Source organism: Protomyctophum parallelum (assembly GCF_964188405.1).
Source record: "Protomyctophum parallelum genome assembly, chromosome: 6".
In the NCBI taxonomy this organism is placed as follows: Eukaryota; Metazoa; Chordata; class Actinopteri; order Myctophiformes; family Myctophidae; genus Protomyctophum; species Protomyctophum parallelum.
Window position 1 is genome coordinate 40150311 of NC_139701.1, and position 27813 is coordinate 40178123.

General features: G+C 40.2%; 2 protein-coding genes across 9 annotated transcripts in view; both read left to right on the forward strand.

The window, feature by feature from the left end:
* tcf3b (transcription factor 3b) overlaps positions 1-10239 on the forward strand; it is a 29852-nt gene extending 19613 nt beyond the window's left edge. For 3 of the 5 annotated variants that reach the window (XM_083767405.1, XM_083767407.1, XM_083767409.1), the window contains 10 exons: positions 77-135; positions 269-344; positions 721-782; positions 1255-1458; positions 1602-1713; positions 2137-2284; positions 2557-2610; positions 3682-3920; positions 4214-4362; positions 7145-10239. In XM_083767405.1, the coding sequence (XP_083623531.1) occupies positions 77-135; positions 269-344; positions 721-782; positions 1255-1458; positions 1602-1713; positions 2137-2284; positions 2557-2610; positions 3682-3920; positions 4214-4356 (1097 nt within the window). In that variant the 3' untranslated portion in view covers positions 4357-4362; positions 7145-10239. The remainder of the gene's footprint in view (positions 1-76; positions 136-268; positions 345-720; positions 783-1254; positions 1459-1601; positions 1714-2136; positions 2285-2556; positions 2611-3681; positions 3921-4213; positions 4363-7144) is intronic. The other 2 variants (XM_083767406.1, XM_083767408.1) reach the window with 1 other exon arrangement.
* Positions 10240-17488: 7249 nt separating this feature from the next.
* mbd3b (methyl-CpG binding domain protein 3b) lies at positions 17489-27534 on the forward strand. Of its 4 annotated transcripts, none has more exons than XM_083767599.1 (8): positions 17525-17576; positions 19534-19611; positions 20656-20815; positions 21420-21557; positions 21802-21892; positions 23146-23323; positions 23962-24114; positions 24658-27534. In XM_083767599.1, the coding sequence occupies exons 1-7, from the start codon at positions 17563-17565 to the stop codon at positions 24107-24109; spliced, it is 807 nt and encodes a 268-aa protein (XP_083623725.1). In that variant the 5' UTR covers positions 17525-17562; the 3' UTR covers positions 24110-24114; positions 24658-27534. The 4 variants fall into 4 exon arrangements, with proteins under 4 accessions (XP_083623726.1, XP_083623725.1, XP_083623723.1 ...); XM_083767597.1 differs by lacking the exon at positions 17525-17576 and adding an exon at positions 18757-19077; XM_083767600.1 differs by lacking the exon at positions 19534-19611 and having other exon boundaries at positions 17489-17576.
* The last annotated feature ends 279 nt before the right edge of the window (positions 27535-27813 follow it).

The following is a 27813-nucleotide window of genomic DNA, read 5'->3' on the forward strand; positions in this document are numbered from 1 at the left end:
CCATGGTTCATTTTGTACCTAAGACACTAATGAATGAGATTGTCCGACCAACATAATTTTCCGTGTCTTCATGCAGCGAGCCGAGGTACCACGGCTGGCAGTTCAGGAGATGAGATCGGGAAGGCTCTGGCCTCGGTGAGTTTGTTCCCTCCTTCCTCCACAGCTTCATGGTATCTCATTGAAGTTCATAGTTTCACTTCCCCAGTGCATGATGTTGTTCATTATGTAGAGGCTTAGTGCTCATTTCATGTCTTTTTTTCTTCTTCAGATCTACCCCTCGGACCATAATAGTAACAACTTTTCTTCGGCTCCTTCCACCCCTGGCTCTCCTCAGGGAATTGCAGGTACAATAAGGCCATCCCGAAATGCTTGTACAAGGATCACGTGTAGACTCGGGGAAATATGGGCTTCCATTTAGAAGATCTTGGATTTGGTTGTTTTCAATTGTGTAGTCTGGACACATCAAACGATGCAATGTCGTTACATTTTGAAAACCCTTTCATTGTATATTAATATGCATAATATAGATAGAATATATGTCGTATTTTAAGATTTGTCATTGATCCTTTATACTTTTGTAAGGAGTGACCTGTGAAAAGATGCATACACTTGACAGAAATGGATCTGTAGCTCCATCTGCTGTTAGAGTTTAGAATTGTCACTAGTGAACATTATCTGAACCCTCATTAACTGGCTGCTCTTCATCCATTATCTCTGCAGGGGCTCAGTCTCAGTGGCAAAGACCACCCACACCCAACTACGAAGGGCAAACTCATGCACTGGTACAGTCAGACATCTGTCTCAAAATAAATTACTGTTCTTGGTACTTAATGAGGAGAATGCTATTTGAAATAAGCATCTGTCTATATATGATCTATAACTACTCTTGTGTTGCTAGTTCTGCAATTGTAGAAATTGCCCGTTCATATTATGTACTATGTTCATAATGTTACTAATAAGGTTGGGCATTATTCCAAAATATTCCTATCAGCCACCGTCGGCCCAAATATTGTCATCCCCTACTCGATTTATACACCGCCACACAGCTGCTCGGGGGGCAACCCTGTCATACATCTAAGTATACATTCGGCTGTATAATATATTCGCCATATCGTTCAACCGTAGTTGCTAGTTATATAAATAAGTAATTGATCATCTGAGTGCCTGCATATAAATTAATTGAGCCAGAAAATGACAAAATGTTGTTAAAAAATTAAAATATTGCTAAACTACATATAATTTGTGCCAATCTAGCAGAATAAAATGGAGGATCGTTTGGAGGAGGCAATCCATGTATTGCGTAGCCATGCCGTGGGCCAGGGCCCAGGTTTGGGGGGCCCTCACTCTGACATGCACAGCCTGCTAAGTGCTGTGTCCTCGGTACATAACGGCCTCGGAGGCCTGTCTCCTGCCTTCTCCAACGCTGGACTGGCCCTCAGCAACAGACACCCGGCCATGGTAAGTGTGTGTGTGTGTGTGTGTGTGTGTGTGTGTGTGTGTGTGTGTGTGCTTTTACGGCTGTGGGCCTCTGTCAAAATACTGCATGTGATGTCATGCAAAATAGGAGACCTGGTTGATGTTCTGTCTGCCTTCCTCTGCAGGGAGGGAACCATCACGAGGAGCCCACAGGCCTTCCACCTAGCAGCACCCTGCTGCACGGTCACCATGCCTCTGGACCACCACAGACTGCTGGTCAACCTGAGGGATTTACCAGTGAGTCCTAGCACACCGTTTATCACCATCTTATTCCACAGTAGTAGCTGTATTTGCTTGGCTCTGCTATTTCCTCTAATCAGGGGACGTTGTCATCTGACTCTTTATCTCAGCCCTCAGAAAGAGAAAGTTTATTTTACGTGTGATTAAGTTGCAATGCCTAAAGGTGCATGCACATCAAAATATCGCGCCGCAGGAGTCCTCCAGTGACATTTTCAGTTTATTTTCGGAAGGTAGTGTTGGGGATCAAAGAAATTAACTTTACAAAATACATACACAGATGTTTACTGTACTCCCCGTGTGTGTATATATCACACCTTTTCTGATAAATATGGAGGAAATAGCCACTTGTTAGCTGAAATCAAGTTAGCAGTGTCATGGAAATGGACGCCCCTGATGACCATGTGTGTGTTTTGTTGCTAGATCTCCCCGGTGGTGTAGCCCGTTCCACACACTCCTCCAGCGCTTCAGACATCAAGAGAGAGGACAAGGAGGATGACGAAAACTCATCCGTTGGAGACAAGTCCGAGGAGGAGAAGAAGGAGGTCAAGTTGGCACGCACTCGAGCAAGGTATAGTTCCTCGCTCCAATCACTGTTTTGCTTTTAGCTTGTATCATTACATTTGTTCAAAAGAGTTAGCAGTTTTTATCCCACATAGGTGGAAATGTTGCTACCCTTACGTTGCGACGTGAAATAAAACATAGGGCCTGCTTGGTTTGATGAGATTTGTATAATATGTGCTTAATTAATATAATTGTTGTCCCAGGCCATGCTAGCCTATGTTAGACTTGGTGTTGAACTTTGTTGACATACCCTCTCCCCTTATTTCACGTTGTTTACAGAAAGGAGGCGTTGGCCCTCCAGATCCTCTCTAGCCTTTCAGACCAGAAAGATGAGTAAGTCTCTCCAATAGGGTTTCAGGTTGTTGCTGTCGGGCAGAAACCGTATATCTCCATATTTCAACATTTTATGTTCCCCCCCTCAATAATTTAATGCACTACTTCGTCATACGACAGTTTCACACAAGAGTGGCAAAAGAGCGGATATACAAGCTCACAACAAGTTGCATCACGGCACGTGAGCTTCTAGACTTGCTATTTTTTGAAAAATCAGTTAAATGAGTCTAGTGATTTAAAAGAGCTTGTGAATAAAAGGTTTCCACACGACAGCGACGATGTGCTTTTGGGCTCTTTTCAAATATCACTAAAGGCACATTTTGTTGGTGTAGCTGCTAGCTATATGAACATATTGAACTAGAAAAATACAATCTCGACATTGTCTGCGCTCTTAATTATTTTCTGCCAGACATACAACTTATATAATAATATATACAACTTGTGGTCGCATTTAGCATTACAAGCACATTGTTGAGATACAAACGTATGTTAACATTTCCAGCTCATGTGGGATACAGCCTAGGTCAAAGGACAAAGATAACTTGAGGGCAGGATGCTGCTGCCCTTCTCTAAAACATCTGGAGTGTAGCTCCTTACTGTCTTCTCTTCCATTCACTTCATAATACAAGTGGTGGTCAAGTGCAATTTATTTATTTAGCACATTTCTCTCATATTTGAAGGACAATGTACAGACTTCAGACTACATTAAAGCAACCATGCAGGGTGCAACAAGCCCTCCAAGATCAGAGATGCTTTCTGGAGCTAAACCATTTACAGCTTAGTTAGTCTTGTGTATCCAGACAATCTGAGATCTCTGCATATCAATACGATATGTGACATCTAAATTCAGTGTAGTGGCTAAAACTGTGAAACTATTTCGAATTAAAAACAAATAACTAACTAATAAAATAACTTCATATTGATGATGATTCTGTATTGTGCATGCACTCTGCTCCAGGGAGCTAGTGCAACCAACCATTGTCCATCTATACAGCTAACCTCTCCAACACCTGACACGGTTGGTTTTGAAGTCCTGTTGGCATCATCCTTTTTTTTACCTGTTATTCCCAGTATTGATGATGAGGAGGACGACGAGGACCTTCCCCCTGAGTTGAAGTTGGAGCGCGAGAAGGAGCGCCGGGTGGCCAACAACGCCCGCGAGCGCCTGCGAGTGAGGGACATCAACGAGGCTTTCAAGGAGCTGGGAAGGATGTGCCAGCTCCACCTGAGCAACGACAAACCTCAGACCAAGCTGCTTATCCTGCATCAAGCCGTCAACGTTATTCTGAACTTGGAACAACAAGTGAGAGGTCAGTCACCGACAAGCCTGAAGACATATGCTATTATGTGTTCTTCTTAGTGCACTGTAAAGTCACGAGTGTCACCCAGACTCGGAGAGTTTACAATTGTAGCAAATGGCTATACTGGTGACTGACCTCTGAGTTGTTGTTCCAAGTTGAGGATGACGTTGATGGCTCTGTGCAGCACAAGCCGTTAGAATAGTGGTTCCTACTTCCTGCTTCCTGCTTCTCTCTGCCTCTTCTTCTATATAAGGTAAATTTCATATTTTAATCAAAGGCGATAATTTCTCTTCTATTTCAAGAACGTAACCTGAACCCCAAGGCAGCATGTCTGAAGCGTCGCGAGGAAGAGAAGGTGTCCGGAGTGGTGGGAGACGCACCAATGCTCTCAGGAGGCCATCCTAGTCTGGGTGGCGACGGCCACAATCCAGTCAGCCACATGTAACGCCAGGTAGGCAGAGTTGTTTTGCTACTTTACCGATGGTACAGAGAGACAAATTGAATATTCTGTTTTTGAGAAAACAACCTGGGGACGGGGGACGTGGTTCACCCAAGAAATGTCTTCATTTCTATCGTTTACTTACCCGGTGAGGTCTTTCAGTCACGGATATTTTTAGTTTGTAAAATATTCCGTTGCAGTAAATCCCGATTCCAAAAATGAACAAACTTGATGAATGGAATTAATCAGAGACAAATTTTAACAGCTGTCCATAAACGCAAAAACACTACTCCTAGTGTGTCCCAAATGTCTTATCATTTTGTATTAAGCTACGGTAAAAACAACAACAACTTCTTGATTAAAACAGCGTTGATATGATTGGTTTGCTCCTATCATAGTACCCCTCGCGCTGTTCTTGTGGTACCTCTAAGTCATTCATTAATAAATTTAACCTGGGCCCAGCCCGCCTGCAGTACCAGGTTTTGACCAGTAGGGAGACGACTTCAACGTTGCCCAGCTATTCTGGGGGCTTTGTTGAACCCCATGGGCATGCCCATGGAAGTTCTTTGTTCATGCATGAGCGGCTCCTTTAAAAGTTTGGTGATATTTCTGGAAGGTTTCTCGGCGGGCTTCGGTAAAACAGAATATGCAGTGATTTTGGAGTTTATGGACAGATTCTTCTATATTTTGCTATTAATTCAAGTTCTTCATTTGGATTTGGGATTTACCATTAAGGAATATTTTACAAACTGGCACCGCAGTAGCCTACCAAGCTGAACTACTAGAACCCCATGTGCCTGTTCGCCAACTGAGGTCTTCTAATAAGTCCAACCTGGTGACTTAAGCCAAATTCAATACCCAAAATCTCTGCCACTCGCTCACTTAAACTCGCTCACTCCAGCATGGCGGTGTTGCAGTGAAATTAGTGACCTGCCGAAATACGTGACTATCTTCTGGACTTCACGTAACTTACTGCCGGCTAGCTGTTAGCATTTATGACGTTCCCAGTGCCACCATACACGTTCACTTAGAAGGAGTTTGCCCGGCCCACACACACACTCAACACACTTTAGTATCATTGGCACAAGCACACACTGTTTACCTCTCGCCAGAAACGTTTACATGTCGGGAGCGACAGGCACAAATTACATCAGAATTTTGGACGGCAGAAGATCCACCATGGACAGCTCTGCTAGATTCTGACTTATTGAGGTTTGAAAATCCTGCTTGTAACAGAGTTAAACGGAGATCAGATTTTACGTCTCAAAGCTGTTGTTGATGGGGTGTTGCCATAGCAACCGGACTAATGTTAAAAGCTGCCGTGGGGCTCAACCATTATATACACAGAGTATACGTTGGGGTCCGTATATACACAGAACTGGCTGATAAAGTACCCTAGTGGCGGGCTCCATATATATATATATATGTATATGTGTGTGTGGATGGAACTGGGAGAAAGAGTTAAATATATGGCCTAAATACAGCTAGGATGAACTCTGTTAATAAACAAACTGCAATGATTTACATTCGGACACTGATGTTATGTGATCACATATTTCAGCAGGTCACCAATTTTACTGTAACACCACCATTCTGAAGTGAGTGAGCGAGTGGCTGAGATTTTTGGTATTGGAATTCAGCTAAAGGGTGACGAGGCTTTTGCAAGTGGGGCTCCTAGGCCGCCCTTAGGTTTTCTAGCTCCATTACTATTTTTAAAACCAAAGACCCACTTGTATATTAAAGCCTTTTCAAACCCGTAACGATGTATACATTTAATTTCCACTGACACTGTAATTGTATTCTGTGTAATTATATCCGTGACTGAAAGACAACGCCATCAACACAATTGTTTTTGCCGGGGAATTATATATATATCTGCTATATCTGCCAGCAGATATAGCAGATTTTACTCTGAAAAGATGGGGGGTCCCCTAACCTGACTTCACCGGTTCCTTCTACTGCTCCCATCTGGTCTCTCTCGGGCAGAGACGATGTACTCCGATCAAATGCTGATCGGAGCGATATGCGGGATCAACGCAAGACTGGTGACATATTGAAGCGCTGCCACAGCGCACATGTAAACGCACATGTAAACACAACCTAACAGGACTACAACTCAGATTTTTGTCCCGCTGCTTCGGGTTCATCGTTTCTGCTTGAGAGAGACCAGATGCAGTCAGGAGGAGTGAACTTGTGAACTCAATACTGCCGCAATCTGGTGGAGTCAGGTTAGGGGTCCCCACCCAGATAACAAAGTGACAATTTAGGACAATTTAATGCCTTTTTAATACTTAAAATGTTTAAAGCCTTTTTAATACTTAAAAAAATGTTTAACGCAACAATAACAATGCAATGAAATTCAGCATGTTTAATTAAGCGAGCTTCAAATTTTATTCTGTATTGAAGAAATGAAAGGAATGCATTTAATGGCTTCCTATAATCAAACAACCCTTGGTAAACCTGCAGAGACTTGAAACTTGCTTAATACAACACTAAGTAAAGCTTGTTTTGATCATAAACTAAATCTGGAAACAGAATCTGAGATGAAAGTGTTTTAAGATTTCGCTTAACATTGAAGTCAACAAGTATGAATTTTTTAAGGACTGGAGAAACTGTAAATCAAAATGTTCAGGAAAGTGGTCTGTTTATGTACAATACATGTTTGAATCTGTGAATAAACAATGACATTTCTTGATGCCACTATGGTCCTATAAAGCAGGCATCATGTTCACAATATTTAGCTTGAGATTTTCATTTTGTATGGATCGATGATGTTTGTTCTTTTATTTTACAGATCTGGTGGGATTTCCTTGGCTCTGAGGATGTGGCCTTAACAGATTCTTCCACCCATTATTCTCAGTCTGTGTATGTGTGTGTGTAGATATGGACGTGTCTGTGTATTATCCCTTTCAGTTTTGAGATGCACATTCACACAACCTTGTACACACATGCATACTGCCAAAACTGACACAGCCTATTTGCCGCACTCCTGACCATGACTACCAGCTCAAATGTGAAGAACTTTTAGTTGTCTTTTCTTTTTTTATATACATGTAAGAATTTTTTTGGCTTCCATACCATGATGGCACACCAGAGTACGTTTGTCCTGCCACAAATTTGGGACTTCACACACTGCCGCGATATGCTCTGGTGAAAGACAAGAAATATGACAAAAAAACAAACAAATTTAATCAAGGATTTGTGCCTAATTGTTACATGTTTTCTATGAGACATTTAAGCGAATTGCTTTACAAGTGAGGAACATTTATTGTAAGGGATTGCTTATGTGTATGAGCAATTATTTTTTAATGTAGTATGTCATTCCCAGCGTGATGGTACAGTCTTACATATGTTATGTAACCAAGCTCCTGGCTGTGAGGTCGAATTGTCTCTAGCCCACTTTTCCTCCAGGAAAAGGTAAAATGTTGATAATTTGAGCACAGGCTACATGAATGACAGGACCTCTGACATCCAGATAGGGTCTGACAGTCTCTCTGTTTCATCCTACAGGGAATCTGGAGAGTTAGAAGGGGAGGATTTTCTTTGTAAATTAGAGTTGATCCAGTGGTAGAATCAGTCACCTTCAAACTGTTCTTCCTGTTTATTGACCACACACTCTAGTGTTACTCCAGTTCTCCCTTGTCCTGGCTTCAGTTAGTGATAATGCTTTATTTACTAAAGTGTAGGTAGACCAGACAAAGCACAGTTGTATATAATATACTGAAAACTATGGGTGTCAACCGTCGGTGCATTTCAGTTTCTACAAGGCCAACTTATAAACAATTATAAAAATACTGATCAGCTGTACTGTTGTTGCTTTGACTTAGAAAGTGTCTGTGACAACAGACTTGAATCCCATGTTTTTGCCCCTTAATCGATAAAAACTTAAAACGATCTTGACTCCATTGATGTAAGGAATCATATCGGCCCACTGTTGTAGAAACAGACAAGCCTTTGCCAAGTAGAGGCTTTGTATTCTTAAAAAGATCATTCCCATTAAGTTACTCAGCCACTCAACTTCCACCTGAGTACGTTTTCCTTGTATCTTCTTACTGAGACAAGTCTGATATGTAAATTCACTTCATCCATACATTACTCTGATATGTTTCATGTTGAGCAAAATGAAATATATATATATAAGAATATATATTTTTTTGTTAGTCTATACATTGTAGATTTCTAAATAACAAAGGCAATATTAGTTTGAAGTTTAGAGTGTATTGTAGATTATCTGAATGAGGGATATTTGACACTTAAATGAATTTGTTCAAAAATGAGCTCAACATTCAACTGTGCTTTGCTCAGGCAGGATGGCGAATGAAAAGGATCAACTTAAGATAATTGTACAAATGTGGTTATCCTTCCACCCCCCCATAAGTTAAAGTCACCATTAAAGGTGATATGATGGCCTAAATACAGTTTTAGTTTGTGGAATTAGAATGGAAGTGTATTGTCCCATAACCAGAGGAATTCTTTATTTCCATATGGGGACATGTGGATGGAGTGTGTGTCACCGTCCTTTTGAAGTGTTCTTACTCAAGTGGTGAGGCACCATAAGGCAAATTGTATGGAGGGATTTTTTAAATCTCTTCTAACAGTAATTATGCAACTGGTTTTTTGAATGTAGCTACCATTCAAATGTGTATCGCCTTCATTTTCTGATTTCATATTCCTGGGTTTTGTCAGTACAGTATCATTGTCATTTCATTTCAGTTTTTATTTTATTTTTTTACCGTCTGCATTATTTCAGTGTGCAGCTAACTACAGTATACTGCACATTTGTTTTGGAGGCAGACATTGGTATTTGAGTGTAAGATACAAGAGAATATGGAGATCAAAAACAGTGTTATTGATTGTGATATTGTTCCCATGTTGTCTCCCGTGGTGAAGGATCTTTATCAACTTGTAATCACAGATTCTGTGCGGGTGGGGGTGGGGGTCGAAGAGCCTTTTGTGTGTCCTGTGATCATAGTATTGTTGAAAGATCTAACTTTAATTTGTAGAAAAAGATGGGGAAAAGAAAAAAAAAACTTAAAATCAATAGTGTGGCCTTTTCATTCTCAAGACTGAAGATGTCATGGTGGGAGAGTGATGATACCTTATCAGTGCCTGAACTTGTATTTTCATTATAAGACAGTTTTATTTTGTAAACCATATCATTTCATTTTATCACAGAGATTGGAGAGGTAACTGTTCATTTCCTTCACCTTCCCCTCTCCTATGCTTTTTCAATTTTCAGGAAGAAGTTTAAAGTGGTATAAAGAGATTTTCCCCCCCAATGTATCTAGTAAAATAAATAAATGATATGTAGATCTTGTTTAGTTTTTATTCCTTTCTTCTAATTATTCAACTGGATTATGACCATATTGTCCAAACTACTGTTTTTATTTAGGGTCGTGGGTTCAGGTCATGCATTTATTTTCTATGCCCCCTATTGCTAAACCACTCTACACTACTGGGTTCAAAGGAGATGCTGATTTTTGGCCCGCTTTTTGATACACATTGATGTGTATGTATCGCTTCGGCTTTGAAGTAGGACGCTGTTTTTATTTTTGAGCTGTAGTAACTGGAGCTTGTCATTACTAGCAGCATTTTCAGTTCCCGAGTACGAGTCCTTTGCTGCGATGGATTTCAGCACATTACGACTTTAATGACAATTTCCTTTTAGACTTTGAGATCTCTACATTTCACTTTTCTGAATGCCGGCTCTGGCTTTGACAGTGACTTTTTGTGAGAGGTTTTTAACACTTCTTTCAAAGAGTTGTTTTGAAGTTTTTTTTTTTTTTTCTATTACAAGATGAATATGTACTAAATATTGCAGATTTGTTTGGGGAAGAATGGACATTGATTATTCTGTAAAACAACCCACAATGACAACAACCTGTAGCCTACATCCTGTATTATGAGTTATGTGATGGGGGATTTTTTTTGAGTCTGCATTGTTTCTTGACCTGACTCTTGGCATACATTCTTTTTGAAACCTGAAGAAATAATTGTCCTCTTATTTAATGACCGAGAGGATGTTTTAGTAACATGACTAATATTGACAGAAAGTGTTTAGTTGATGGGATTCAGCTTTTGTTTTGGAAAAAGAAAGTAATAAAACGACAAAAAAAGCATTTCACCCATCACAATTTTGTTTGAGCTAGAAAATGGGGGGAGATTAATATTTGAGTGTTGAAACAAGTACATTCACAGCTACAGACCCTGACATCTTTACACTTGGGGTGAGGACATGATCATGACTACTGTAGTGTCCTCAGAGTGCCTCCAATCCCAGTATCCTTTGTTACTTTGTTTTTATATATAAATATATATATAAAGTAGTTGAGAACTGTCCTGTATATAACAGTAATGTAGCAATAAATGTGCCATTTTTAATAACAGAATTATACATTTTTCAATGTCTGGCTTTTGAATCTTGTATACATAAAAATGAAAATAAAGGAAAACATTGTAATAAAGGGTTTATTATAGTTTGGAAAGTGAATTTGTCCATATTTTCCCTATGATAAATGACCAAACATTACGGCCTCGCATCAGTGCACTATCATTGCACAGTGTATTCTACATAATTTAAAAACTGTAGTTGATAAAGGCTACAGCTACTAACTTAATGACTCAGAGTCGGAGACAAGCATAGTGCTCTCAGAGTCACATACCGGATATTAAATACCGAATGAAACATTGGCCTAAGAATGATGACCCTGTATTGTAGTCTACTAGTGGTCTAGTCTTGGAGAATGGGTCTAGTGCTGCTTGCCTTGCGCCACCACGTCATTATTTTGATCAGGCATAAGGAGAGACAGTCCGCGGGTCCTGAACAGCCATCTGCGGAACGAGCCAGATTTGTATGGAGTAACGGGAGAGAAACCCATAGGAGAAACCAGCTAGTAGTAGACAAGCGAAGGTCAGAATGGTTATGAAAATAATAAACAAAGTAGTCGGTGCGAAATACGTCTCCATCCTCCAGACGTGGTGAGTTGAACGGCCGGGTAGCAAGTGTACATTTTCATACTGAAACCTAATTTCGATCATTTTAGTCCAAAACATGTCAACACGTCCGCCCTTCCATATGACCGAACTAAATAGTTGGCTTAGCTAATGTTAGCTTAGAGGCAAGTTGGAAACTGCAGAAAGTAAATGTCATATTACAAAGTTTAATATTTGTATGTCATTTAACGTATGGTATCGAAGCTATTTTTGACACATTTCTTGATCAAATTGTCAAGAGTTATTGTTTAATAATTAATGTGTAAAGTAAACAGGAATTTCAATGTTTGCGCCAACGTTTCTATCTTTTAATGTGTAATACCAATTTATGCAGTTTGTTAATGTTTTGAGACTGGGAATACTACTGTTACTGACCCTTCTAAATCATTCGGCTCAGTATGAGCCGTGTGGCACTTCACCTTGCAGGAGGTGACCAATGGCAAGTTCACACTTAGTGATAAGTTGATAAGCATTTGAAACCAGTCTAGTCTATCTACAGAAGAGAGGGCTAGACCTGTACACTGCATTTTTTGTCTAATACTGTTGTCAATAAACATTTTGGCAAACAAGCCCTTAATATACCTACCTTATCAGGTAGCAGGGGGCGAACTCGTAAGAAATCACCAAGATTTGGCTTTTGTTGACTATTTTTTGAATTTTGGCGTGGTGTTGCCGTGTTGGTTGGTATAAAGTTTTCAAAAAGCTGTGCAAACACGTTGGGCGCGCCCCCTAGTGGGATGTTTGCACAGACTCAAATATTAGATGCGTATAGCTATGGTTGTAAACCAAGTGGACGCCATCTTGACAACGATGCCTTTCTAGTTGTTTGTTTGTTTGTTATTTAGCACACCTAATATTAATATAATTATATAATATATAAATATCTTCTATCAATTTGGGGTTTCAACCATATACTCACATACTGTATCTAATAGTGGTTTCATTGCAAACCGACCACTAGGGGGCGAGCCAAATTAGTTTGCGATGGTTTTCGAAAACCTTATGCCCACACCACTATTAGATACAGTATGTCAGTATATGGTTGAAACCCCAAATAATTGATAGTAGAGATTTTTCAATGGATTATACTATTGGGTGTGCTAAATAACATTCTAAATTCTTACGAAAAAAGGTATCGTTGTCAAGATGGCGTCCACAATGGCTGCCGGGAGCTTAAAATGCCTATGGTTGCAAACCGACCACTAGGGGGCGAGCCAAATTAGTTTACGATGGATTTTGAAAACTTATGACCATACAGTACCTAACACCATGCCGACATTCAAAGAGCAGTTACCAAGTGCATCATTTTATATTTTTTACATTAATCCCAGTTTATGCAGTTTATAGGCATTTTAGCTCCCGGCAGCCGTCACATTAATCATAACAATTATGCACTTTGAATTTTTTGCTTTTTGAATTTTGGCATGTTGCTAGGTATGGTCTAACTCTGTTCCATAGCCTTCCGCTTCGCAGAAGGCTATGTGACTTGCCGGTTTGAATCTCAAATCGAAATCAGACCAGCCTCTTTAGTGGAAATCTCACGAACGTTTGACCTACTCACCAATACAAACACGGGTTGTGTCAATAGAAAGCCTACTTTCCTTAGTGGAAGCACTCTGAGTCCCCCACCACACGTATAAACGGTACTTTTTGGCCAGAAAGGGATTTTTTTCCACCGGAGGGAAAATATTCTCTATGAGGCAGTTCTCTGGGCAATATCAGTAGAGGGCGCAGCGGAGTAACTAAAAATGTTTTTTTTTCCGGTGGAAACAAAATCCCCTTTTGGCCAAAAAGTACCGTTTATACGTGTGGTGGGGGGCTCAGAGTGCTTCCACTAAGGAAAGTAGGCTTTCTATTGACACAACCCGTGTTTGTATTGGTGAGTAGGTCAAACGTTCGTGAGATTTCCACTAAAGAGGAGAGGCTGGTCTGATTTCGATTTGAGATTCAAACCGGCAAGTCGCATAGCCTTCTGCGAACTGGCCTTCTGCGAAGCGGAAGGCTATGGAACAGAGTTAGGTATGGTCATAAGGTTTTCAAAAACCATTGCAAACCAATTTGGGTCGCCGCCTAGTGGTCGGTTTGCAATGAAACCATAGGCCTTTTAATCTCCCGGCAGCCATCGTGGACGCTGTAATGATATGACTCAAATCGTATTTGCTTCATGATTATTCATGTCTGTGTCATGTTGATCTGTTTTGATTCAGTTCATTCTCTATACTGAGCCCGCCAGAACTGGTTGTGCTCCTGTTTTGTAACTTGCCACCTTCTTATTATTCTAACACTATGCCAAAAAAATAGTCACCAAAAGCCAAATCTTTACAAGTGTGCCCCCTGCTAAGGGGGGAATGGGTGAAAACAACCTTTTCAGTCAATTAGTACCACGACAATACGATGTATTTAGCCTATCAAAATTCAGAAGGCAAACACGCAACCTATTCTAAATAGAAAATCCTATGACACAAGACGCCTCAATAAGTATCTTGATGTTTAATTAAGTTTAGCATGTCTCCATAAGTCCATATGCAAGCTGTGAGCAGCTGTGAGCAGCTCAGCTCACCTCCATCCATAGTTATTTTATATTCCAATTTCCAAGTGGGAATCAAGCTAGGGTGATGAGATTAGGATATTCTCTCTGTATGTATTATGTACTGTAGGTCAAGTGTATGTCATGCCAGCCCTCATGATAGGGCTGTCACGATTACAAATTTTCAAAAAGTTCACGATTAATTGTCACTCAAATAATTCCGATTAACGATATAGGCTAATTGTGTTTTTGGCATTGGAACATATGAATAAAATTTGAACTTCTTTTTGGCTTTCAGGCTTCTTAATCCAAAAATGCACATGGCAGATATATCAAATAACTGAAATAATACAAAGAAAATACTTAACATTTATTAATTTTATACAATAAAAAGGAAATGGCTTCTCAACTTCAGATGGCTCAGGGGCCACACAATTTCAAAAGTCCAAGGGCCGCAAGCTAATAATGTCAGTATTATTTTGAAATGTTTACAAATGTTATTAATGATTAAGTTACAAATTGAGTCTTCATTCACAAAATGTGAAGAGAACATTTAATGAACAGATTATCATAGGTGAATAAATAAGTCCTTATTTAACTAGTGGTGCATTCAATTAATCGATAAGGAAATATATCGATCGAAACTCTGGACGATAGGTGAATCGATCAAGAGGCTGCTGTATCGATACGGCATGAATTATCTGGGTGATTAATTATCTGGTGTTGACAAATGTACCTCTGTTTAACGTTATCAAAGCCCCCCTTGCAAATTGCAATGCACTACCTTCCCAGACCCCTTGTTAGGATGTTTAGACATTTTATTTTAATTTAAAGATCTCTATAGGCCTGAAAGTGTTTTATTGTATTTGTGCAACATGGTCATTATTTTGAATAAACGTATAATCGATATATATCGTATCATGGCCTCTGTATCGTGATACATATCGTGAAATATCCACCACTAGTTAATACTCAAATGACATCACTTTCTCTTGGAACAAACAATACTATACCTACAATCTTGTTCAAAACAATGAAAATAACTAATTGTTTTGATTGGTATGACCATGACGGGCCGCAACTACATTAAGCAGGTGCCGCATGCGGCCCACATGCCGCAGGTTGAGTAGCACTGGCTTAAAACGTGTCATAAACGTTGCAGGCTTGCTTTTTCTTTTGAATGTCATGCCAGCCCTCATGGTCCATACTGACAATGACACAAGTGTGAGGTGCTCACATTTCTTTACAAAAACCTGTAGAGCGAATGTGGTCTGACTGACACATTTATGAATCACATTGTTCTCTTTCATATTTTGTTCAGGATACCAAATCTGGTTGGTTGGGGCACTGTCGGTGGAGTGGCACTGGTTCATTTTACAGACTGGAGGCTCTTCCTGGACTTTGTGCCCTACATTAACGGAAAGTTCAAGGATGATGAGTAAAGTCTCACAAGATGATGAATTGTGAGTGAGTTGTTTAATAGAGTAAATATAATATTAAAGGTAGGGTAAGTGATTTTCTTTGGTTAAAATAAGTGTTAAATAGCTCTATATTCTGATAGTACTCATTGCTATGAAGTGTTTGTTCAGTTGCAGGAGCCTCCATGTTTCTTCAGCTCTTTATTGGTCTCAGATCTAAATGGGTTAAGCAGAAAATGCATTTTCAGGTCAGGATACCAATTTTATGAAAATGGAATTGATGACAAAGAAATGAGCAGACACTATAGTGTGTTTACTATCAGAATATAGTATTTATCTTCTCAACAAAAAACTTTGTTTTAACTAAATAAAATATCAATTGCCCTACCTAAGGAATTCTTTGTTTCTCAGCTTTATGCTTGAAATCATCCAACTGCTAATTGTAACCGCTACTATTAGTGTATCTAGTATTTTGTGTATCATATGGTGTATATATTTGGAAATTTCATCTATCTGGAAAAACAAGAATTAGAATAATCTGGATCCCCTCAATCCAGACTGTCATTACTTGCTCAATAAAGACATAGTTTAAAGGAGAATTCCATGCTAGAAGGCTTTCTTAGTCTTACCTTTATTTGTAGTTGTTACGTCTCCACCAAAGAGGTCCAGGTGATATTTTGTGCAAAAGTGCATTATTGGCTATTTCCCCTAATATAAGCCCTCAATGGGGGTTGGGTTTGTGCAATTTCGCTTTCCATCAAAATAAGTAGTAAAGTGTGCCGCTTGGGATACTATTTACATTATGAAGAGAGGATATATATATATACAAGAGAAATAGATTTTTTAACACCCCATAGCCACATTCAATTAAATTCATTGAGGGCTTATGGTAGGGGAAATAGCCAATAATGCGCTTTTGCACAAAATAACATCTGGACCTCTTTGGTGGGAACGTAACAACTACAAATAAAGGTAAGAAAGCCTTCTAGTATGGAATTCTCCTTTAATGGCATGCCATTTCGGTCATGGGCCTTTCTTGACTGAAACCTTGTGCTATTAAACATTTTCTTTATTGAGCAAGTGACAACAGTGTAGGGGTGTGTTTGGTTAATTTACCTGTGTATACTCCAACACACCTGTCAGAAAGATTCTATCCAGGTGTGCAAGAAGAAACTTTGGATTGTCTTATCTGGAAGAAAGATTGTGTCAAACTAGTCCTTTTTTTTGCTGTATGGAAGGACAGTGCTAGTACATCTGTAATTCCGTATGCTCTGTGGTCAACGGGGAACCCATCCATTCAAATTCAAATCACTACACTGGAGTAAAGATTTTTTTCTTTTTAAAAGCACATTTTATTTTTTATTATACATTCTTATTGTTTCCTGACTTTGTAGCATAACGTACATTCTAGAGTCACAAATGAGAAGAGGAGGGATTTGCTTTAAAAGTATTTCGAACGACACTGTTCATTTGTTGCTCCGGCAGGAGCTGTGTCTCTCTACACAGGGCCTGGATTTGTGGATGAGAGCTCAGCTTACTCAATGCTGGCTGAAGAGAGATGCCCTGGCCCACCAATCTGCCAATCAAAGTGGGCTCCTTAAGAAGTTGCACTATGGGGCTCTTATCGAGGTTAATCATTTGGTGCAAGGAGGACAAATGACTAAAGTTCGCTTAAAATGCCAGTGTTCTGACCCCCTGATTGTAACTTTAGTCACTGTAATATGTGTGAATGCTCTTTGTTTGTTTTTCTTTCCGTTATTTAACGTGAACAAATATATTGTCTTTCTGTGCTGACAGAGTATTTAAAATATTGCCACATGTTAAATTGTGCATGGTGGAAGGTTTCCATTGTATTGTGTGGTCTATATTTTCTGAAATAAAATCTAAGTATGAACATGTCTGTTTCCTTTGTGTTCCTTTTTGGTATATTTGCGTGTTTCTTCTGATATTTCTGACACTGCAGCCTAGGATTTGTCATTTTAATTAAACTGTAGCCTACTGTATAAGGAATGTGTTATAAGTATAATGAGTTATGTGATGGTTTATATCAACATTCCAGTCGCATACTTCATTGCAATTACATAAAAAAAAGATTAATTATTCCTCTAAAATGATGAGCTAGTTTCCGGGCGTAAATCTGTCCATTTTATCAAGCTACGAATTCTGCGTGGATAATGTCTTGCATTTCTCCCATCGAAGGGGGAGGGGACTGAAAGAGGAGAGGGGAGAAGGGATTTAACAGCGAAAGGGAGAAAACCAGATAGTATCTTCAAGATGGATAAAAACGAGTAAGTATATCTAAAGGATAATGCAATGGACTCACCATAATTTCGATTCTTTATGCTTTTAATGCGTAATGTGTCGTGTTCATAATGCATTTTGAAGAGTATGTTTGTCATCGATTAGGTATAGGCGTTCGGTGGTCTCGGATTTGCAAATACAAATGCTGTGCAATGTCTTACAACAGATTGTAAAATTTGTTACGGATTTACTGTTGGCGTCACGGTGAAATAATGACCTTGTTATGGATGCTTAAAACTTGAAAGCGACTCAAAGGTACATCATGCACAAACGATGTCATATTTAGCTATTTCTTCGTTTTTACATTAAATGGCGTTTAATTGTTTTTCTGCAGCATATTTTCCAAATGGGGTACAAAGATTCCGTAAATGCATGTCACCCTTTAAAATGTCTGCATTTGATCGACAAGGCCTACTTTGTTCATTCATTAAAAAAAGAACCCGGCTCCAAGTCTGAATGACACAGGGTACATTGTCGTGAAACGCTTCTCCAATTTCACGTAGCCTACATGAAACTTTCAAATATTGTAAAGCTATTCGGTTGAGCGACACATTATTGCCGCTTGCCGGCGTTTTATTTGTCGTCTTGCAAATGTGTTGTTTCACACATGTCGTGAAGGTTATCATGTTTTGTTAGTGCCAACTATTTGAAATACATTTTTTATAGGATATCAATTTTGGTTTCATCGCAAGCTAATGTTACTGTAGTACAGGTGTTTCACAAACACCGGTGTCTTAACGCATTCTGTGACTCTAGAGGTCGCCGGTTTGCAATTGCAGTAAATTCATTCTTCACAAAACGGAGTAGGTGCCAAGTTGCCAGTAAAAACAAACAAAAAAACGTGTACATGGGCTGCTTAATATTTGGTTTTATGTATTGTAGTTGAAAATAGATTACATATGTGTATGGCACTGACATTTGCTCATCATCTTAGACGTCTATTTATATTTAAACTAAACACATTTGTGGTGGGACCACTGACCAAAAAGGCCACATGACAAATGGTAAAACAACGACCCTTCGTAGCCACGACGACGGCACTCGATGGGCCACCAATGTGGGTGCTACACACCGTCACCGTCCTGCTGCTGCTGTGTTTTATTTGCGGGCTCTAGACCTCGTTGTCCCGGCGAGTCAGACAGGTAGTGATGTGGCCGCGACGGCCACGGCGGAGCGATCTGCCTAACGACAAAGAGATGTGATGATGATGCCGTCGGGCAGCGAGATCTCATTACAGACAGCGCGTGTAAATGTGTTAGCCTTGTAATGGTGTGAAAAACCAAACAAAAGAGCGTTTTCACTTGCTTAAAATACCACCAAGTCTAGTCGCCGGGCACATTAAAGTGGATTTTATAGGCTAAATCGCGGTCGGGTAAGAATGGAGAAGAAAAGGTGGGATTGCACTGCTCTCCCCAAGGGCTGGAAAATGGAAGAAGTGACCAGAAAGTCGGGTTTGTCCGCTGGAAAAAGCGACGTGTATTATTTTAGGTACTGAATGAAAACATGAGGTTGTTACTTCATTCAAGTGAAAGCCACGAGGCTCTGAGCTGGGAGGAATTAGAAACGGAGACAAAGTTTGGAAACAGGGCGTCTGTTTGAACTAGGCCAGTCCAGGCCAGCTTTCACAATGTTGGGATGGGATGAGAAGGAGCTTGTCCCACCCAGCCATATGCAGCCTATAGTAGTACGTACTTCTTAGTGACGGCCGGGTCCATTTGGTTACATTTGTTACACTCCGAGTTACAAATGGATACAAATTAACAACAACATAGGAGTTTACTGTAGAAGTAGCAGCTAGTACTACTACTTGTACTTGATACTAACGTTAATCCATAAGCCTGTCCGAGGCCTTGCAAAGCCTCAAATCTCTGGTCCTAATGTAATGTAATCTTACAATTTCCCCACTATAAGTGAACCAACAACGTCAGATTTGTTTCCATTTAGCAGAGGAGAAGAGCAAGATGAGGAACAGAGGCGAGGAGAGAGGGGGGAGGCTCAGGCGGGTCGTTTGTATAGTTTGTGGTAGGCTACTGTACCATCCTACTGGTGTTTACTGTGCTGTGTGATGTAAGTTATGTGCATGAGTTACTAGCACGTTGCAGCAGCTGTTTGTTTCTACTCATTGCAGAATCGTTGCTCCTAGAAGTGAAGTCAACAATGTTTCTACCCCGAAACATTTTGTGTTTAAAGTAAACAGATTTGTTAACACTGTTACCAACACAATTGTTCCATTCTGTATCAATTGTTACCATTTTTTGCACCCATGGATATAATGTTGAGTTTGAAAGGAAAAAGTAACACTTTTTGTTTTGAATGTGATGTTAATGGACCATCAGCATCCTTTTCACTCACCGTTGTCACAAACATGATGCGACGATTCATGAACTCATTGCGATATGGATGATGTGGTGGTGTTCACAATTTGCTTTTGACTTGTTGCATGTCAAGGTTCTTTACTTCTGTCTGCAGTGTTGTTCGTACCATTCTGATGTGTGGCCTGTGTCCGTGTTTGTGTGCAGGTCTCTTATTTTGCTGTATGATGTCAGCTGCCCCCAACCTTTTCTGTGACCAGGGCCCACCCATCTGACCACTTAACAACGCGTTGTGAGCTTGTCAATCGGCCATTTCCAGTGAAAGCTTTCCCCACAATAACGTAAAAAAGAAAAGATACTAGTATATGTGGTTTATGGTGTGTTAAGTAGTAAGATGGGTGGGCCACATGCAATTTCAGAGCATGTTTATTTTAATTAACTATCAATTGATTGTTTTCCTGGCTTGGATCAATGGAATTTAAACATAGGAGCATACTTCAAGGTCCTATTTATTGGTATCACAATTAAATCTAATTTCACTCTCACTAAATGTTAATGATATATAATATTATCATAAAATAATCTTGTGTTTTGCCAATTATTTGGGGGCACACTTACACTCACGGCCCACCAGTGGTCCCTGGTGGCGACACGGGTTGGGAATGGCTGCTGTATGACATTGTGTATCTCCATCCATGGTTGACTTTACAATGTATTCAGTGTTGTGTCACTTCTCTGTCTCTCCTCGTCCTAGCCCCTCTGGGAAGAAGTTCCGGAGTAAACCGCAACTGGCCCGTTACCTCGGTAACCAGATGGACCTCAGCTCCTTTGATTTCCGTACAGGGAAGATGCTGATGAGTAAACTGAACAAAAACCGCCAGAGATTGCGCTATGACAACAACAACCAGAACAAGGTGAGATGAAGCCTGTCACCATTATTACATAATCGCCTAATTGCAATTATTTGAGATAATCACAATAAATTCTTGCATAACCGTCATCATTTACATGTTGAAAAATGTTTAAAAAAAAACTATCGCTGTCTTTTTTTATTCACCCAAAACATACATTTTGTATGATCAGCAAGCTTTAGTTATTGGCCGTGAATTGATTAGAATCGGAATCTGGGATTTTGGGCTGGCCTCAAACTTGATGGAATGTCTTGAAGTTAGTCCAAGTTCCTCTGCTTACTAGTGACAGACCAAAACACAGTTTGACTGTGTCTGGGATATTTGACAAAAGTTCAGTAACTAGTGACAGAAGCTTTCTTCTCTATACTGTATATATAACAGCTTCTGAAAGAATGTACATAAAGCTACATATACCGGTACTTAGCAAATACTGGTGCATGTACTTAGTTTGTACCAACAGTTACCAACATCAAGTGATGCACTGGTCTTGCTCTCTCTCTCTCCTGCCTGTCTTCAACTTGTGTGTGTGTGTGTGTGTGTGTGTGTGTGTGTGTGTGTGTGTGTGTGTGTGCGTGTGTGCGTGTGCATGTCTTATTATGTTTCAAAGGGTAAGCCTGACCTGAATACGTCGCTTCCAGTCAGACAAACAGCATCCATCTTTAAGCAACCTGTTACCAAGGTTACCAACCACCCCAGTAACAAAGTGAAGACGGATCCCCAGAAGGCAGTGGATCAGCCCAGACAGGTATCACCCTCATCCTATTCATATTGTGAACAAGAAAGGCATTAAGAAGATGATGCCATCTTTCATCACAAAAAATACATCATTCACTATCAGTAATTGTGCCTTATAATTGGGATTAACAATATTAAGAAAAAACTATTGGGAATAGCACTTTTGCAGTAATCGTGCAGTCGTGTTGGAACTTGGAAGTGACCACGAGGAATTGTTGAATACTAAAAGCAAACACTTTCTTTTCTGTCCACAGCTGTTTTGGGAAAAGAAGCTCAGTGGTCTGAATGCTTATGACATTGCTGAGGAACTGGTAAAAACTATGGAGCTACCTAAAGGCCTGCAAGGTAAACTTGTACCCTTCTGACCCCTACACACTGTAGGAGTTTTAAAGTTGTCGGCGAGTCATCAGATAGTTATGTATTTCACACTACAGCAGTCTTTTTTTAAATATCGTTGTGGCTTAAACGATTGATAGCCGACTAGGCATCTCACACTGCAAGAGTTCACCAAGATGCGATCCAGACCCGATAGGCTACACATTTGTTTTGTATTCCAATTCATTTTTACATCTCAAACATTGGGCTAATATAGCTACCATGTACGACACAGGACAGGGATTTACCCAACGAATAAAGGTTATATATATATTATCATCTGATCATCTATCGATACAGTCGACGACAGACAGACGGACAGTGTCAGTGAGCACAGCTGTCCTGTGCTCTCATTGGCTGTAATACAGGACTTCTTGGGACGCGGTTGCAACCCATTTCATACTGTACGATGTCCAGTCGGTGACAGAGCCAAATATATATATGGCTAGATATTCAGAAACGGTCGGGAAGGCGTCGGCGAGCACTTTTATCGGCTCTATATCTTTTTGCAGAGCCTTTCACACACAGAGAGCAAAACCTTGGCGATCAAAGCCCGATCTTGCGTCAGCATAATCGGAGCAAACATCGTGCAGTGTGTACGAGCTATTATGCCATATTGGCGTTTAGACAGTGATTGCATCTTAAAGTTTATTTGACCCGGCTTTTGTGTGTGTGTGTGTGTGTGTGTGAGAGAGACCCTACGGCTGTGCTGTTTGTAAATGAGCTAAGAGAGACCCTATGAGTGTGCTGTGGTTTTTTCTTTCTTGCCTTGATCTCCTACCCCCCTCTCTTATTCCCTTTCTTTGTTTTCTTGGAAAAACAACACGATGGGAACTATGCACAAAAACAAATTTCACCCACCTTTTTACCTTAAAACTGTGATGCGACAATAAAGATGATTCTGATTAGTGATTCATGCATTTTGTGCAGGTCAGACAGCATTTAGCAGCATATGGCATGTCAATGTAAACAGCTGGTTGCTCGAGGACCGCAGCAGCACACACAAAGCACCTGTAATCGTGCTTGTAGATGTGCTGTTTCTGATAAGCAACGCCGTTGCACAACAGTATAAGTGATCTCTTGCAAATAACAGGGCAGGCTGTGGACAGTCAGTCCTAAAAAATCGTATTTGAGAAATAAGTAATATTTGCCAGGTTGCCTGAAGTTTGAACAAAGCCTTGGATATCACGCAACCCCTCAAAATTGTCCCACTGTGCCTTCAGGGGTTGGTCCAGGCTGCACAGACAAGACTCTTCTATCGGCCATCGCTAGTGCCCTCCACACCAGCGCAGCCCCCATCACTGGCCAGCTGTCTGCTGCTGTAGAGAAGAACCCAGGGGTGTGGCTCAACACCGCACAGCCCCTGTGCAAGGCCTTCATCGTCACCGACGAGGACATCAGGTAAGCATGCAGTGCCACTGTTTTGGTCGCATATCTTCCTGAAATTGCATCTGCTCCAAACCCCAAATATAATTGGGAACATTTGTACAAGTGCAAATAATTGTTCTTGTTCAACCTTTGTTTTCCCCAGTTGAACATCTCTTTGTACATTCTCTAGTTAGTATACTCGGTATGTTCCTTGTGAGCTGTAGGCATTGCGTTCAAACAATTAAAATGTTTGTTTTGTGTGCAAGAGTGATTCTATTTTAATGAGATGACTTGTTCATAGTCGAGTGACTTATTGCGTATTTAATCAACATAGTGAAATGCCAGTATCACTCGTGCTGAACATGAAGCAAGGAGGACCCGGCCTATCATCTTGCACTTGCACGAATGCAATCAGTTAGCATTGTTAGCGCTCTTACAATTTTGAGAGTTGATGCAAACTTTTTTAACTGGGGAGCACCAATCATGTTCAGCCAGTTACATTGAGAAATGTCCTAATAATGGCATATCTGTTTCGCACCTTTACGGTCTGACCTTCCTTCTCACTTCAACCCCCCCTTACACACACACACACACGCGCATGTACTCACCCACGCACACAATAAATTCATAACTGTCAACAGTAACTGTTTCCTGTCTGATGTTTGGTGTAGGAAACAGGAGGAACTGGTCTACAGCGTGAGGAAGAGGCTAGAGGAGGCGCTGATGGCTGATATGCTGGCTCACGTTGAGGAGGCCGGTAGCGACGGAGAAGCTCTGAAGGACGAGGGCAACAGTAGTGAGGACATGGACACTGTATAGCACAGGTAAGGTCTGGTTGCATTAATAGGGCGCTTTAAATGGAAACTTTGGATTGGCTCATATTATGCCACTGCATATTAATTTGGAACAGTGATTATTTTTGCAACAGTGGTTAAAATAATACACGCCTTCCATCCAATCAGAATCAAGTATTCTCTGTAGCCATGTTATACATTTCAAATAGCTCTGCTGTCGGGAAGAAACCACCAACTACAAAATGTTCATTTTTCAGGAAATAAAATATATAAATTTGTCAGGAAATTAAGAAAACCTTATATTTTGTAAAACAAACCAATAGTGCCTCATCAAAGTTTGTGTTGTGACTTTATATTGTCAATGACTTGCATGAGAGGGGGAGAGGTGGTGGAGTTGGCTGCTTTATCAGACAATTTGAGGGTCCGATGGAGCCAAGGTTTTTTGTTAGCTTTATAAGTTTAACATAACATAACAATTTAACATGAAGTTCTTTATGTGAAATGTAAACTACGAAGGAGATTGATCTATTCTAAATGTCATAACCTCACCATCCTTTGTTCTCCTCCTGTAAGGTTTTCTGATGTCCGGGAGTGTTAACTAACACAAACGGCTCACAATTGAACGTGAATGGTAGGATCCCCGCCACACCAATCCAACCGTGACTTATTCCCCAGCCTGCACCCCCAGACCATCATGTACAGCAGGGCAGCCTAAAGATTGGTTTACCCCTCCCCGTCTAACCCTTGCTGGCTGGAGCTCCGTCATTCCAGTGCTCATTGACCAACTCGGACCGAGGTACTCTGAATCCCTATCGATAATAAAGAGAAGATTTTTAATGTTTCTTAGAACGTCAAAACAAGACATCAGCAATTTAACAAAAGGCTAAAAAGTTAACAGCGTTATGTACAGTATGTGAATTCAGTGTTCAATGATAAAAGTATTTTTTACTAAACAAAAAGAAATGGGGAAAATACATTGTATGGGTTTGCATATTTTATGACAATCATGTCAAACCCCTACATTCTTCTGTACATGCATTCAACATGTTAAAGTAGCATTCAGTGATTTAGGTGATTTGGAAAACCCCCCGGTCCATCCCAGTAACAAGATGTGCACATGCACGCACTACGGGTGACAAGCAACAGGCGAACAGCACACACACCAAGGACCGCCCCGCTCGATCATGATTGGCGGAAGGCCCCTCTCTATCCTGATTGGATGAAGGCTTTGCCACCTAGCCAAAAACGAAACCTAAGGTTTTTTGACCCCCAGGGGTTAACTGGGGACAGGGAGGAACTCCTTATATAGTCAGCACACTCTATAGTAGAAAGGATTATCACAACAAAACAAAAAAATAAGTGATATTTGAATTAAGTGAAATCACTGAATATACCTTTAATTTGGGTGCATTTTGGTTTTGGAGAAATGAAAGAATGTGTATGATTTGCATACAGACGGGTGTAAAACTTAGGTAAAAAAACATCAACGTGTCTTAGTGAGGTATTTGACTACGACAAGCCACCCGAATGGCATCAGTGTGCTATGGCATAGATTGTACAAGTCTCTGAAACTACTGGACGGATGGAACACAATTCCAGCAAACAATGTTTTGAAAGTGCTGTCTTAATGCCTCGATCCCAAATCTCACATGTTCAATTGGGTTGACATCTGGTGACTGTGAAGGCCATAGCATATGATTCCCGTCATTTTCATAAAAATAATATTCGTTCAGTGAGCCCTTTGTGCCCTGTGGACGGGGGCATTGTCATCATGGAAGAGACCATTCAAAGTCAAAACATTTTCATCATAGGATTTATTTATTTATTTAGAATGTTTGGTCTAGTACCGGTACTATCAAGAATTGCGAGACTGTGCGTATCCTACCTCTTTTCATACAAGTGGACCCAAACCATGGCTGAACCCCCAACAGAGCCAGCTTCACTGAAAGGGTCAAGCATTTAGGACCGTACCATGGTGTATGCCACACGTGCACTCGCCCACCTGTGGAGAAAATAGTGATGGGTGACTCATTCCACTTTTTTGACCACTCTGTAGACCAGTGCCTATGGTCTAAATGTGCACCAACCCCTGTAGGGGTTATGCACAGCAACCCTACTATAACATGGCTCTCTATGTTGTCCACAGGCAGACTGTTCTTGCTGACACATTCTGATCATGTCTGCAATGACGTTCTCACTCACTTGCGAAAGAGTTGCTGTTTAGCTTTTCTTTAATACATGAGCATCAGTCATTGAATGTTTGCTTTTTACCACAATTTCTGACCATATTTAGTAGTCTTACCCATAGATTGAAATCCTATTCAAACACTAGCCAGTTGGGCAGTCAGTTACTGAAGCTCCTGCCCCAGTGATTAACTCTTTCATAGTGACTTAGATGTTGTTTTTGTTCTTGCCATCTTGATCATCAGAATCAAGGTCAACGAGAACCTGCTCAGCAATTGTGTTCATGCCACAGTGCATGATGGGAATGGGATGCTTGATTGTATCATGTGGTACACATGGATGGAAGCAGTTGCATTCCATTATGTTTCTCCACCTATTTATTCAGGTCTTTTTATTTAAATTTTCACCCATCTGTATGTCTCGTGCTTGAATTATACAATGCCCTCACTGAATAGTTCAGCATACATTGACATTTCCTAGTAGAATACCGGTACACAATACACACATAATCCACAAGAGGAGTTCCAGTATGACTGGAACAGACTTAAATTGCAAACAATAGTAAAGCTGAAACGTCTGTGAATCCATCAGAGAGGACAAGTACTGCTCAACTGTTTTACCGTGTTCTCAAATATTCTCATTCACGTGCTATGACTTATGTCATCAGACCATTCATTTTCAGTGTTGTTGACCAAAGAGGAGCCATGTTATTTTTTGGAGGGGATAGCACTTTTGTTTTAGTTCTCTCCAAATCTAGTCTACTTAGCTTAGCTATTTAACTTTAAGCAATCATGTGGCCCCTTTGAGAATTAAAGCAAATGTGGTGGAGATGAGCACCGTGATGAAGAAATGACTTGTATTGTGTAACTGTTAACTGTTTTCAACGCTAGTCATCATGTAAAGTTGGTGCTTACTGATGATGTGAAACATTGCTGTTTTTTGTCAATGGCTTGTTTCTGCTTCAACCTCAGTCCATAGATATTTTTTAAAAAGTGTCAGTTTTACCACACATGCTGCCTCGTAGTACCAACTCCCATGGACAAAATTGGTGACAATGTAAATTAAAACTGAGATATTATGTAAATTGAATTTGTTTTGCACTGGGTTTTGAGGAAGAGTGATTTTGTATGACTGTATTACACCATTTCTCAAAGCTTGGTAATGATGTTTCCAATTGAAATGAATTCCCTATTCAATATCAGCAGGCTGATTGCTGAACATTATTAAATTGATTGTTTTAATTATTAAAATAAATCTGTATGTCAACAGCAGTGATGTTTTTTCTTCTGTGTTATCGTTAAATCCTTTGATATTCCCATATCAACAAAGTTGATTTGTTGAGCTCACATAAGACTAAACACTGAGGCTTGATTCTACAAATGTATTCCACAATCAGTTTTCTGGAAAGAAACGTATACCAGTGGTGCTCAAACCTTTTCATATCAAGGACCCCCAAAATGATATGTTTTTATCTCAAAATATTGTATTCTAGGGATCCCTATAGGTTCAAATATTCACTTGTATGTGATAGGGGTCTCTAGATGG

Coding starts and splice junctions, on each gene's coding strand:
- mbd3b (XM_083767597.1), top strand. CDS start 18,968: ATGGAGAAGAAAAGGTGGGATTGCACTGCTCTCCCCAAGGGCTGGAAA. Junction 20,816..21,419: donor ACAACAACAACCAGAACAAG/GTGAGATGAAGC, acceptor TATGTTTCAAAG/GGTAAGCCTGACCTGAATAC. Junction 23,324..23,961: donor GTCACCGACGAGGACATCAG/GTAAGCATGCAG, acceptor TGTTTGGTGTAG/GAAACAGGAGGAACTGGTCT.